The 16,025-nt window shown below is 50.4% G+C and overlaps 1 protein-coding gene across 1 annotated transcript in view; it reads left to right on the forward strand.

Moving 5' to 3' along the window:
- Window positions 1–700: 700 nt before the first annotated feature.
- Window positions 701–16,025, forward strand: part of LOC137319741 (collagen alpha-1(XI) chain-like) — a gene marked incomplete at its 3' end in the record, with an annotated part of 66,236 nt that continues 50,911 nt past the window's right edge. Inside the window, exons 1-4 of the mRNA XM_067981715.1 lie at window positions 701–743; window positions 5,156–5,259; window positions 10,442–10,495; window positions 14,452–14,505. Of these exons, the coding sequence (XP_067837816.1) occupies window positions 701–743; window positions 5,156–5,259; window positions 10,442–10,495; window positions 14,452–14,505 (255 nt within the window). The remainder of the gene's footprint in view (window positions 744–5,155; window positions 5,260–10,441; window positions 10,496–14,451; window positions 14,506–16,025) is intronic.

Genomic DNA, 16,025 nt, shown 5'->3' on the forward strand with positions numbered 1-16,025 from the left:
CAGAAAGCAGAGAGTAGTGGTGAAGGGTTGTTTTTCAGACTGGAGGGAAGTTTACAGTGGTGTCCCCCAGGGGTCAGTATTCGGACCACTGCTCTTTTTGATATATATTAATGACCTGGACTTGGGTATAGAGGGCACAATTTCAAAGTTTACAGATGACACGAAACTCTGAAATGTAGTAAACAATGAGGAGGACAGTAACAGACTTCAGGAGGACAGAGACAGACTGGTGAAATGGGCAGACACATGGCAGATGGAATTTAACACAGAGAATTGTGAAGTGATATATTTTGGTAGGAAGAATGAGGAGAGGCAAAATAAACTAAATGGTCCAATTTTAAAGGGGGTGCAGGAGCAGAGAGACCTGGGGGTGGATGTACACAAATCTTTGAAGGTGGCAGGACAAGGTGAGAAGGCTGTTAAAAAAGCACACGGGATCCTGGGCTTTATAAACAGAGGCACAGAGTACAAAGGAAGTCATGATGAACCTTTGTAAAATACTGGCTCGGCCACAACTGGAGAATTGTGTCCAATTCTGGGCACCGCACTTTAGGAAGGATGTGACGGCCTTGGAGAGGGTGCAGAGGAGATTTACTAGAATGGGACCAGGGATGAGGGGAAACTTCACAGGGGCTACGGGGGAAAGAGCAGGGAAGTTGAATTAGTTGGATAGCACTTTCAAAGAGCCGGCACAGACACGATGGGCCGACTGGCCTCCTTCTGTGCTGTGGGATTCTCTGATGGTTGGAGAATGGAGCATTTATACTGTGGTCTTACCTCAGGGTATCACTTACACACAAACTGGCTGTTCCATTGTGTCACTTCAATCTTCTGTACGATTTGAGTGCAATTAAGTCTAGTTGCAGGCTTTCCAATCAGGCGGCACTCCATGGGCTGGAGCCTTAGCCAAGAGCTGGAGGCACAGGGAGTTTGGCATATCATCGAGTGGTTGGGCAGCTTCCCTCCACCATCAGGACCTCTGAGTTGCCACAATTCTTTCCCTGACTCTGTTCAGTGGGAGATGTGCCAGTTAGTGACGGAATGAGATTAGTGTCTGCACACTGCAAAATGTGGCCCTGTGTTTCGCAAAGAAGTCGGAAGATGTGAACCAGGAAATCACTGCGGTGATGATTAATCTCTTCATATAACAGTCTCGTGGTCCATCTTTGAAGAGAAATGTCCACCTGTTTATTTAAATAGCGGATTTTAAATTTTTAAAAATTTGTTCATGAAAGATTGGAGGGTAGCAAATGTTGTGCCTTTGTTTAAGAAGGGCGGCAGGGAAAAGCCTGGGAACTACAGACCAGTGAGCCTGACATCTGTAGTGGGTAAGTTGTTAGAGGGTATTCTGAGGGACAGGATCTACAGGCATTTGGAGAGGCAGGGACTAATTAGGAACAGTCAGCATGGTTTTGTGAGAGGAAAATCATGTCTCACGAATTTGATTGAGTTTTTTGAAGGGGTAACCAAGAAGATAGATGAGGGCTGTGCAGTAGACGTGGTCTACATGGACTTTAGCAAAGCATTTGACAAGGTACCGCATGGTAGGTTGTTACATAAGGTTAAATCTCACGGGATCCAAGGTGAGGTAGCCAATTGGATACAAAATTGGATTGACGACAGAAGACAGAGGGTGGTTGTAGAGGGTTGTTTTTCAAACTGGATGCCTGTGACCAGCGGTGTGCCTCAGGGATCGGTGCTGGGTCCGCTGTTATTTGTTATTTATATTAATGATTTGGATGAGAATTTAGGAGGCATGGTTAGTAAGTTTGCAGATGACACCAAGATTGGTGGCATTGTGGACAGTGAAGAAGGTTATCTAGGATTGCAACGGGATCTTGATAAATTGGGCCAGTGGGCCGATAAATGGCAGATGGAGTTTAATTTAGATAAATGTGAGGTGATGCATTTTGGTAGATCGAATCGGGCCAGGACCTACTCCGTTAATGGTAGGGCGTTGGGGACAGTTATAGAACAAAGAGATCTGGGAGTACAGATTCATAGCTCCTTGAAAGTGGAGTCACAGGTGGATAGGGTGGTGAAGAAGGCATTCGGCATGCTTGGTTTCATTGGTCAGAACATTGAATACAGGAGTTGGGATGTCTTGTTGAAGTTGTACAGGACATTAGTAAGGCCACACTTGGAGTACTGTGTACAGTTCTGGTCACCCTATTATAGAAAGGATATTATTAAACTAGAAAGAGTGCAGAAAAGATTTACTAGGATGCGACCGGGACTTGATGGTTTGACTTATAGGGAGAGGTTGGATAGACTGGGACTTTTTTCCCTGGGGAGTAGGAGGTTAAGGGGTGATCTTATAGAAGTCTATAAAATAATGAGGGGCATAGATAAGGTCGATAGTCAAAATCTTTTCCCAAAGGTAGGGGAGTCTATAACGAGGGGGCACAGATTTAAGGTGAGAGGGGAGAGATACAAAAGGGTCCAGAGGGGCAATTTTTTCACTCAAAGGGTGGTGAGTGTCTGGAACGAGCTGCCAGAGGCAGTAGTAGAGGCGGGTACAATTTTGTCTTTTAAAAAGCATTTGGACAGTTACATGGGTAAGATGGGTATAGAGGGATATGGGCCAAGTGCAGGCAATTGGGCCTAGCTTCGTGGTATAAACTGGGCGACATGGACATGTCGGGCCGAAGGGCCTGTTTCCATGTTGGAAACTTCTATGATTCTATGGGATGTGGGCGTCGCTGGCAAGGCCGGCATTTATTGCCCATCCCTAATTGCCCTTGAGAAGGTGGTGGTGAGCCGCCTTCTTGAACCGCTGCAGTCCGTGTGGTGAAGGTTCTCCCACAGTGCTGTTAGGAAGGGAGTTCCAGGATTTTGACCCAGCGACGATGAAGGAACGGCGATATATTTCCAAGTCGGGATGGTGTGTGACTTGGAGGGGAATGTGCAGGTGGTGGTGTTCCCATGTGACTGCTGCCCTTGTCCTTCGAGGCGGTAGAGGTCGCGGGTTTGGGAGGTGCTGTCGAAGAAGCCTTGGCGAGTTGCTGCAGTGCATCCTGTGGATGGTACACACTGCAGCCCCAGTGCGCCGGTGGTGAAGGGAGTGAATGTTTAGGGTGGTGGATGGGGTGCCAATCAAGCGGGCTGGTTTGTCCTGGATGGTGTCGAGCTTCTTGAGTGTTGTTGGAGCTGCACTCATCCAAGCAAGTGGAGAGTATTCCATCACACTCCTGACTTGTGCCTTGTAGATGGTGGAAAGGCTTTGGGGAGTCAGGAGGTGAGTCACTCGCTGCAGAATACCCAGCCTCTGACCTGCTCTTGTGGCCACAGTATTTATATGGCTGGTCCAGTTAAGTTTCTGGTCAATGGTGACCCCAGGATGTTGATGGTGGGGGATTCGGTGATGGTAATGCGTTGAATGTCAAGGGGAGGTGGTTAGACTCTCTCTTGTTGGAGATGGTCATTGCCTGGCACTTATCTGGCGCGAATGTTACTTGCCACTTGTGAGCCCAGCCTGGATGTTGTCCAGGTCTTGCTGCATGCGGCTCGGACTGCTTCATTATTTGAGGGTTGTGAATGGAACTGAAAACTGAGCAATCATCAGCGACATCCCATTTCTGACCTTATGATGGAGGGAAGGTCATTGATGAAGCAGCTGAAGATGGTTGAGCCTAGGACACTGCCCTGAGGAGCTCCTGCAGCAATGTCCTGGGGCTGAGATGATTGGCTCCAACAACCACTACCATCTTCCTTTGTGCTAGTATGACTCAGCCACTGGAGAGTTTTCCCCTGATTCCCATTGACTTCAATTTTACTAGGGCTCCTTGGTGCTCACTCGGTCAAATGCTGCTGATGTCAAGGACAGTCACTCTACCTCACCTCTGGAATTCAGCTCTTTTGTCCATGTTTGGACCAAGGCTGTAATGAGGTCTGGAGCCGAGTGGTCCTGGCGGAACCAAACTGAGCATCGGTGAGCAGGTTATTGGTGAGTAAGTGCCGCTTGATAGCACTGTCGACGACACCTTCCATCACTTTGCTGATGATTGAGAGTAGACTGATGGGGCGAGTAATTGGCCGGATTGGATTTGTCCTGCTTTTTGTGGACAGGACAAATGTGAAGTTATCCACTTTGGTTGTAAAAACAGAAAGGCAGATTATTATCTGAATGATGTGGAGATGCCGGTGATGGACTGGGGTTGACAAATGTAAGGAATCTTATAACACCAGGTTATAGTCCAACTGTTTTATTTGAAAATCACAAGCTTTCAGAGGCTTTCCGAAAGCTTGTGATTTTCAAATAAAACAGTTGGACTATAACCTTGTGTTATAAGATTCCTTTCAATTCTGTGAATGGTGATAGATTGGGAAAAGGGGAGGTGCAGCGAGACCTGGGTGTCCTTGTACACCAGTCGCTGAAAGCGAGCATTCAGGTGCAGCAAGCAGTTCGGAAGGCGAATGGTATGTTGGCCTTCATTGCAAGAGGATTTGAGTACAGGAGCAGGGATGTCTTACTGCAGTTGTACAGGGCCTTGGTGAGACACATCTGAGTATTGTGTGCAGTTTTGGTCTCCTGATCTGAGGAAGGATGTCCTTGCCATGGAGGGAGTGCAACGAAGGTTTACAGACTGATTCCTGGGATGGCAGGACTGACGTATGAGGAGAGATTGGGTCGACTAGGCCTGTATTCACTCGAGTTAGAAGAATGAGAGGGGATCTCATCGAACATATAAAATTCTCACAGGACTAGACAGACTAGATGCAGGTAGGATGTTCCCGATGGCTGGGAGTCCAGAACCAGGGGTCACAGTCTCAGGATACGGGGTAGGACATTTAGAACCGAGATGAGGAGAAATTTCTTCACTCAGAGGGTGGTGAACCTGTGAATTCTCTACCACAGAAGGCAGTGGAGGCCAAGTCATTAGATGTATTCAAGAAGGAGATAGATATATTTCTTAATGATAAGGATCAAGGGATATGGGGAAAAATCGGGAACAGGGGACTGAGTTAGACGATCAGCCATGATCATTTTGAATGGTGGAGCAGGCCCGAGGGGCCGAATGGCCTAATCCTGCTCCTATTTTCTATGATTCTATGTTTTATGAATGGGGGAACAGGCTTGAGGGGCTGAATGGCCTCCTCCTGTTCCTGTGATGGTGTTGAATGTGCTCACAGTTTATTCTGTGTCTCTGTTCAGGGTCGAAAGGAAACCGAGGGGAGAAGGGCGAGGCCGGACCCCCCGGAGCGGCTGACCTCCGGACCCAAAGCCCACCGGGAGACGATGGACCAAAGGGCAACCCGGTAATGTTCACCGTCGGTAACAGGAACCCCCCCCCCCGGTGACCGGATAACAGGACCCCCCCCCCCAGTGACCGGATAACAGGACCCCCCCGGTGACCGGATAACAGGAACCCCCCCCCCCCGGTGACCGATAACAGGACCCCCCCCGAGTGACCGGGCATAACAGGACCCCCCCCCCGCGGTGACCGGATAACGGGATCCCCCCCCCCGGTGACCGGATAACGGGATCCCCCCCAGTGACCGGATAACAGGACCCCCCCCGGTGACCGGATAACAGGACCCCCCCCCCCGGTGACCGGATAACAGACCCCCCCCCCCGGTGACCGGATAACAGGACCCCCCCCGGTGACCGGATAACAGGACCCCCCCCCCCTGGTGACCGAGGATAACAGGACCCCCCCGTAACCGGAAAACAGGACCCCCCCCGGTGACCGGATAACAGGACCCCCCCCCGGTGACCGGATAACGGAACCCCCCCCCGGTGACCGGATAACGGGATCCCCCCCCCCCCGGTAACCGGATAACAGGGACCCCCCCCCGGTGACCGGATAACAGGATCCCCCCCCCGGTGACCGATAACGGGATCCCCCCCCCGATGGACCGATAACGGGGATCCCCCCCCCCGGTGACGGATAACAGGACCCCCCCCCCCCCGGGTGACGGGATAACAGGACCCCCCCCCCGGTGACCGGATAACAGGGATCCCCCCCCCCCCGGTGACGGGATAACAGGACCCCCCCCCCGGTGACCGATAACAGGACCCCCCCCCCCGGTGACGGATAACAGGACCCCCCCCCCGGTGACGGATAACAGGACCCCCCCCCGGTGACCGGATACAGGACCCCCCCCCCCGGTGACCGGATAACAGGACCCCCCCCCCCCGGTGACCGGATAACAGGACCCCCCCCGGTAACCGGATAACAGGACCCCCCCCCGGTGACCGGATAACAGGACCCCCCCCCCCCGGTAACCGGATAACAGGACCCCCCCCCCCCGGTGACCGGATAACAGGGACCCCCCCCCCCCCGGTGACCGGATAACAGGACCCCCCCCCGGTGACCGGGATAACAGGACCCCCCCCCCCCGGTGACCGGATACAGGACCCCCCCCCCCGGTGACGGGATAACAGGACCCCCCCACCCGGTGACGGGATAACAGGGACCCCCCCCCCGGTGACCGGATACCGGATAACAGGACCCCCCCCCCGGTGACCGGATAACAGGACCCCCCCCCCGGTGACCGGGATAACAGGACCCCCCCCCCGGTGACCGGATAACCGGGATCCCCCCCCCGGTGACGGGATAACAGGACCCCCCCCCCACGGTGACCGGATAACAGGACCCCCCCCCCCGGTGACCGGATAACAGGACCCCCCCCCCGGTGACCGGATAACAGGACCCCCCCCGGTGACCGGGATAACAGGACCCCCCCCCCGGTGACGGATAAGGACCCCCCCGCCGACCCCCCCCCCGTGACCGGATAACAGGACCCCCCCCCGGTGACCGGATAACAGGACCCCCCCCCGGTCCCCGTGACCGGATAACAGGACCCCCCCCGGACCGTGACCGGATAACGGGATCCCCCCCCCCGGGTGACGGGATAACAGGACCCCCCCCCGGTGACGGGATAACAGGACCCCCCCCCGGTGACGGGATAACAGGACCCCAGCCCCCCTGAACCTCATGGCTGAGGAAACCCTCACCTCACTCCCCACTCACCTCACTCCCACTCACCTCACTCCCACACTCGCCTCACGCACACGCAACACCTATATACTCACACATATACACTCTCACGCTCACACACGCATACATGCACACTCACCCACCAACACTCACACACACCAACACTCACACTCACACACACCAACACTCACACACACCAACACTCACACTCACTACACCAACACTCACACCAACACTCACACTCACACACACCAACACTCACACACACCAACACTCACACTCACACACACCAACACTCACACACACCAACACTCACACACACAACACTCACACTCACACACACCAACACCTCACACCAACACTCACACTCACACACACAACACTCACACCAACACTCACACACACCAACACTCACACACACCAACACTCACACACACCAACACTCACACCAGACCAACACTCACACACACCAACACTCACACACACCAACACTCACACACACCAACACTCACACACACCAACACTCACACCAACACTCACACTCACACACACCAACACTCACACACACCAACACTCACACCAACACTCACACTCACACACACCAACACTCACACACACCAACACTCACACCAACACTCACACTCACACACACCAACACTCACACACACCAACACTCACACACACCAACACTCACACTCACACCAACACTCACACTCACACCAACACTCACACTCACACACACCAACACTCACACTCACGGGCACATTCACGCACATTCTCACATCTCCACACACATTCACACACTCACACTCATGCAGACATGCACACTCACACACTCACATTCACCCACACACATGCCCACTCACACAGACATACACTCACACGTACACTCACAGACACACTCACACTCACGCGTGCACACCTGCACAATCACACACTGACTCAGACATACTCAGGCACACACATTCACACACGCACACATGTGCACACATACACATCACCACACACACTCACACTCATCGACACATGCACACTCACACATGCAAGCTCACACACATACACTCATACACATACACTCATGTACACACACTCACACTTAAACACTCACGTATGCATACAGGCACACTCACACACAGGCACAACTCACACACAGGCACACTCACACACAGCACACTCACTCCCACACACCAACACTCATAGACCAACGCTCACACATACACACTCACACTCGCTCACTCATACATGCACACTCACACACAAACACTTACAGACATACTCATGCACACTCACTCACACTCACTCACACTTACACATGCAGGCACACATACAAACACACACACACTTCTACACAAATCTACACCCATGCACATTCACACACCAACCCGCACACTCACACATGCACACACTCACATGCAAACTCACACACTCACACACACACACACACACACCACACACACCAACATGCACACAAACACTAACGCACACACATACTCTCACACATGCATACTTACACATGCACACTCACACACACTTACATGCTCACACATGTGCACACACTCGCACACTAACATGTGCACACAACTCGCACACTAACATGCACACACTTGCACATTCATACACTCATACATGTACACTTACATGTTCATTCACTCGCACACACTAACACACACACTGGCAAATACACACCAACACTCTCACAAACATTAATGCACACTCACACATGCACATTCATACACACATGCCTGTTCTCACCAGCACACTCAAACACTTACACATGCAAACTCACACTCATTGCACCAGCACTCACTCACACACACTCACACAGTCACACAAGGCACATTCACACACTCATACTAACACACACACCTACACATTCACACTCAAACACTCACAAACACACCCTTGCAAACTCACACACATGCACACTCACACAAGCACACTCACACATTCACACATGCACACTCGTGTACCAGCACTCACACTCACACACTAACATGCAAACTCACAAATGCACACCACACTTTCACACATGTGCATTCATGCATGCACACTAACACACATGCACACTCTCACTCTCATTCACTCATACTCACAAATCAACTCACACATGCACACTCACCCAGGCACATTCACACACCCGCACACACCAACACTCACACAAACACCAACTCGCACACTCACACATACAGTCACACACTAACACACACCAGCAACATTCACACTCTAACACGTACATTCACAAATCTACACTCACACACTCTCACGTACACACGAACACACTCACATATGCAAACTTGCACTCTCACACTCGCACACACATACACCAACACTCACTCACGCACACACACTTGCACAGTGGCTTCACACACACTCAACTCACCACTAACATACTCACATAGACACACTCACACACGTGCACATGCACACACATTCAAACGCTCATACACACTAACACTCGCTCACACACACACTCACACACACTCATACACACACTCACACACTCACACACACACACTAACACTCGCTCACACACACACACTCACAACACACACTCATACACACACACTCACACACAGACTAACACTCGCTCACACACACACACTCACACACACACTCACACACACACTCACACACAGACTAACACTCGCTCACACACACACACACACATTCAAGGGATATGGGGATCGGGCGGGAAGTGGAGTTGAGGTCGAAGATCAGCCATGATCTGATTGAATGGCGGAGCCGTTCCTTCATCGTCGCTGGGTCAAAATCCTGGAACTCCCTTCCTAACAGCACTGTGGGAGAACCGTCACCACACGGACTGCAGCGGTTCAAGAAGGCGGCTCACCACCACCTTCTCAAGGGGCAATAGGGATAGGCAATAAATGCCGGCCTCGCCAGCGACGTCCACATCCCATGAACAAATGAAAAAAAAGGCTCGAGGGTCCATATGGCCGACTCCTGCTCTTACATCTTATGTTCTCACAAACTCAGACACACTCACACTCACACACACTCACACACTCACTCTCACACACTCAGACACACTCACACTCACTCTTACACACTCACTCTCACACACTCAGACACACTCACACTCTTACACACTCACTCTCACACACTCAGACACCAACACTCACACACACTCACACACACACTTATACTCACTCACACATCACCAATCGCACACTCATTCTCTCACACTCACTCTGACACTCAAATTCACACACTTGCACAAACACACCAACCAATATTCACATGCACACTAACGCATATGCACATGTGCACACTCACACAGGCTCACACACACAGGCTCACACACACAAGCACACTCACACACTCACCCAAACTCACCCATGCACACTTGCACACTCACATACACACACACACTGTCACATGGAGAACATTCCCCTGGATCACGGTAGATTTGTTCGTTAGATATTTTTCATTCCAGGTCTCTGCGGATTTTATTAATTGACTCCTGTCTCCTTTCCCAGGGTCCTGTCGGTTTCCCTGGCGATCCAGGGCCTCCCGGGGAAGCAGGAACTCCTGTAAGTATGACCATTGGCCGTTACGACCACCATAGCGACATGTTGCTAGGTGCTGAGAGAGTGCTCATTATGGTCTATTAAAAAAGGCAAACCAGGCACTTGGTTCATTTCTAGAGGGATAGAATTGAAAAGCAGTGAAGTTATGTTAAACTTGTATCGAACCTTGTTAGACCACACTCGGAGTATTGTGAACAGTCCTGGTCTCCATATACCTTGGTTAGACCACACTCGGAGTATTGTGAACAGTCCTGGTCTCCATATACCTTGGTTAGACCACACTCGGAGTATTGTGAACAGTCCTGGTCTCCATATACCTTGGTTAGACCACACTCGGAGTATTGTGAACAGTCCTGGTCTCCATATACCTTGTTAGACCACACTCGGAGCACTGTTGAACAGTCCTGGTCTCCATATACCTTGGTTAGACCACACTCGGAGCACTGTGAACAGTCCTGGTCTCCATATACCTTGGTTAGACCACACTCGGAGTATTGTGAACAGTCCTGGTCTCCATATACCTTGGTTAGACCACACTCGGAGCACTGTGAACAGTCCTGGTCTCCATATACCTTGGTTAGACCACACTCGGAGTATTGTGAACAGTCCTGGTCTCCATATACCTTGGTTAGACCACACTCGGAGCACTGTGAACAGTCCTGGTCTCCATATACCTTGGTTAGACCACACTCGGAGCACTGTGAACAGTCCTGGTCTCCATATACCTTGGTTAGACCACACTCGGAGCACTGTGCACAGTCCTGGTCTCCATATACCTTGGTTAGACCACACTCGGAGCACTATGAACAGTCCTGGTCTCCATATACCTTGGTTAGACCACACTCGGAGCACTGTGAACAGTCCTGGTCTCCATATACCTTGGTTAGACCACACTCGGAGCACTGTGAACAGTCCTGGTCTCCATATACCTTGGTTAGACCACACTCGGAGCACTGTGAACAGTCCCTGGTCTCCATATACCTTGGTTAGACCACACTCGGAGTATTGTGAACAGTCCTGGTCTCCATATATCTTGGTTAGACCACACTCGGAGCACTGTGAACAGTCCTGGTCTCCATATACCTTGGTTAGACCACACTCGGAGCACTATGAACAGTCCTGGTCTCCATATACCTTGGTTAGACCACACTCGGAGCACTGTGAACAGTCCTGGTCTCCATATACCTTGGTTAGACCACACTCGGAGCACTGTGAACAGTCCTGGTCTCCATATACCTTGGTTAGACCACACTCGGAGCACTATGAACAGTCCTGGTCTCCATATACCTTGGTTAGACCACACTCGGAGCACTGTGAACAGTCCTGGTCTCCATATACCTTGGTTAGACCCACACTCGGAGCACTGTGAACAGTCCTGGTCTCCATATACCTTGGTTAGACCACACTCGGAGCACTGTGAACAGTCCTGGTCTCCATATACCTTGGTTAGACCACACTCGGAGTATTGTGAACAGTCCTGGTCTCCATATATCTTGGTTAGACCACACTCGGAGCACTGTGCACAATCCTGGTCTCCATATTATAAAAAGGATATAGAGGCACTGGAGAAGGTGCAAAAAAGATTCACAAGGATGATCCCAGAACTGAGAGGCATACAGTAGGAAAGGCTGGGCAAGAGAAGGACTGTGGGGTGACCTGATCGAGGTCTTTAAGATTATGAAAGGGTTCGATAGGGGAGACGTAGAGAAAATGTTTAGATAATGGAAACAAAGAGAAACTGTTCCTATTGGCAGAAGGGTAAAGAAACAGAGCACAGGGATTTAAGGTGATTGACAAAAGAACCAAAGGTGATATGAGGAACCTTAGAATCACAGAATGGTTACAGCATGAAGGAGGCCATTTGGCCCATCGGGTCCGTGCCGGCTCTCTGCAAGAGCAACCCAGCTAGTCCCACTCCCCCGCCCTTTCCCCGTAGCCCTGCAAGTTTTTTCCTTTCAAGTATTGATCCAGTTCCCTTTTGAAGGCCATGATTGAATCTGCCTCCACCACCCCCTCGGGCAGTGCATTCCAGATCAGAACCACTCGCTGTGTAAAAAAGTTTTTCATTGATCGAGCTTTTTGATGAGGTAACAGAGAGGGTCGATGAGGGTAATGCGGTTGATGTGGTGTATATGGACTTTCAAAAGGTGTTTGATAAAGTGCCACATAATAGGCTTATCATCAAAATTGAAGCCCATGGAATAAAGGGGGCAGTAGCAACATGGATACAGAATTGGCTAAGTGACAGGAAACAGAGAGTAGTGGTGAACGGTTGTTTTTCGGACTGGAGGGAGGTGTACAGTGGTGTTCCCCAGGGGTCGGTGCTGGGACCACTGCTTTTCTTGATATATATTAATGACTTGGACTGGGTGTACAGGGCACAATTTCAAAATTTGCAGATGATACAAAGCTTGGAAGTGTAGTAAACAGTGAGGAGGATAGTGATAGACTTCAAGAGGATATAGACAGGCTGGTGGAATGGGCGGACACGTGGCAGATGAAATTTAACCCAGAAAAATGCGAGGTGATACCATTTCGGTAGGAAGAACGAGGAGAGGCAATATAAACTAGAGGGCACAATTCTAAAAGGGGTAAAAGGAACAGAGAGACCTGGGGGTATATGTGCACAAATCGTTGAAGGTGGCAGGGCAGGTTGAGGAAGTGGTTAAAAAAACATATGGGATCCTGGGCTTTATAAATAGAGGCACAGAGTACAAAAGCAAGGAAGTCATGATGAACCTTTATAAAACACTGGTTCGGCCACAACTGGAGTATTGTGTCCAGTTCTGGGCACCGCACTTTAGGAAAGATGTGAAGGCCTTAGAGAGAGTGCAGAAGAGATTTACTGGAATGATTCCAGGGATGAGGGACTTTAGTTACGTGGATAGACTGGAGAAGCTGGGGTTGTTCTCCTTGGAACAGAGACGGTTGAGAGGAGATTTGATCGAGATATTCAAAATCATGAAGTGTCTGGACAGAGTAGATCGAGAGAAACTGTTCCCATTGGCGGAAGGGTCAAGAACCAGAGGACACAGATTTAAGGTGATTGGCAAAAGAACCAAAGGTGACATGAGGAAAAACTTTTTTACACAGCGAATGGTTAGGATCTGGAATGAACTGCCCGAGGGGGTGGTGGAGGCAGATTCAATCATGGCCTTCAAAAGGGAACTGGATCAATACTTGAAGGGAAAACATTTGCAGGGCTACGGGGAAAGGGCGGGGGGGAGTGGGACTAGCTGGGTGCTCTTGCAGAGAGCTGGCACGGATTCGATGGGCTGAATGGCCTCCTTCTGTGCTGTAAACTTTCTATGATTCTATGATCCAATATGGAATTCAGGAGAAACTTCTTCACCCAGAGAGTGGTGAGAATGTGGAACTCACTCCCACAAGGAGAGGTTGAGGTGAATAGTGTAGATACATTTAAGGGAAGCTCGATAAACACATGAGGGAGAAAGGAATAGAAGGATATGGTGATAGGGTGAGATGGAGAGGGGAGGGAGGAGGCTCGTGTGGAGAATAAACACCGGGATAGACCAGTGGGGCCGAATGGCCTGTTTCTTTGCTGGGAATTCTCTGTAATTCTATGTAATGTAAAATATCTATGAATTGGAGAAGATGCACAGAATCTGAGTCTTTCCCAATCCAGGAGACTAGCTGCAAAATAAGATCAATTTAATGGCCCATAATGAGCACCTGAGAAGGTAGAGATGTGATTTAGGGAAGAGTGAACAAAATGGATCCCATTTTGAGTTTCTCTTGCCTCTGAGTCAGTAACTCACTCCTTCCCTCCCTCCTCCCCTCCCTCCGTCCTTCCCTCCCTCCTTCCCTCCCTCCCATCCTTCCCTCCCTCCCTCCCTGACTCCCTCCCTCCCTCCCTCCTTCCCGTAGTTAAGAATATGAAGCTGGCCTTGATGTGAGGGTTGATGCAGACTCTGACCGTGGTGTTTGTTCCATTGTAGGGCACAGATGGAAGTGTTGGTGAGAGGGGAGACGATGGGGAATCTGGACAAGCGGTGAGTAAATGATCTGATCCACCAGGTGACTGAGTGAGGGGCGCAGAGAGGGCAAGGAACGGGTGGGACGGATCTTCCAGAGTGGTGTGTGTGGGGGAGGGTGTGAGTGAGACTGTGAGTGTGTGCGAGTGTGCAAGTGACACAGAGAGAGTGTGACAGAGCGTGTTACAGTGTTCCGGTGAATGGGAGAACAGGCTCGATTGGCTCGGATTCTATTGGTGATGTTTCTATTACTGGACCGGTTACCCGGGGGGTACTTTAGTGTAATGGTTCTATTACTGGACTGGTTACCCGGGGGGTACTTTAGTGTAATGGTTCTATTACTGGACCGGTACCCGGGGGTACTTTAGTGCAATGGTTCTATTACTGGACCGGTTACCCGGGGGGTACTTTAGTGTAATGGTTCTATTACTGGACCGTTACCCGGGGGGTACTTTAGTGTAATGGTTCTATTACTGGACCGGTTACCCGGGGGTTACTTTAGTGTAATGGTTCTATTACTGGACCGGTTACCCGGGGGTACTTTAGTGTAATGGTTCTATTACTGGACCGGTTACCCGGGGGTTACTTTAGTGTAATGGTTCTATTACTGGGCCGGTTACCCGGGGGGTACTTTAGTGTAATGGTTCTATTACTGGACCGGTTACCCGGGGGGTACTTTAGTGTAATGGTTCTATTACTGGACCGGTTACCCGGGGGGTACTTTAGTGTAATGGTTCTATTACTGGACCAGTTACCCGGGGGGTACTTTAGTGTAATGGTTCTATTACTGGACCGGTTACCCGGGGGGTACTTTAGTGTAATGGTTCTATTACTGGACCAGTTACCCGGGGGTACTTTAGTGTAATGGTTCTATTACTGGACCGGTTACCCGGGGGGTACTTTAGTGTAATGGTTCTATTACTGGACCAGTTACCCGGGGGGTACTTTAGTGTAATGGTTCTATTACTGGGACCGGTTACCCGGGGGGTACTTTAGTGTAATGGTTCTATTACTGGACCGGTTACCCGGGGGGTACTTTAGTGTAATGGTTCTATTACTGGACCGGTTACCCGGGGGGTACTTTAGTGTAATGGTTCTATTACTGGACCGGTTACCCGGGGGGTACTTTAGTGTAATGGTTCTATTACTGGACCGGTTACCCGGGGGGTAACTTTAGTGCAATGGTTCTATTTACTGGACCGGTTACCCAGGGGTACTTTAGTGCAATGGTTCTATTACTGGACCGGTTACCCGGGGGTACTTTAGTGCAATGGTTCTATTACTGCACCAGTAATCCGGGGTGTACAGTATTGTAATGGTTCTATTACTGGACCGGTTACCCGGGGGTTACTTTAGTGTAATGGTTCTATTACTGTACCAGTTACTCGGGTGGTACTTTAGTGTTATGGTTCTATTACTGGACTGGTTACCCGGGGGGTACTTTAGTGTAATGGTTCTATTACTGGACCAGTTAGCCGGGGGGTACTTTAGTGTAATGGTTCTATTACTGGACTGGTTACCCGGGGGGTACAGTATTA

This window comes from Heptranchias perlo, unplaced genomic scaffold (assembly GCF_035084215.1).
Source record: "Heptranchias perlo isolate sHepPer1 unplaced genomic scaffold, sHepPer1.hap1 HAP1_SCAFFOLD_884, whole genome shotgun sequence".
NCBI lineage: Eukaryota > Metazoa > Chordata > Chondrichthyes > Hexanchiformes > Hexanchidae > Heptranchias > Heptranchias perlo.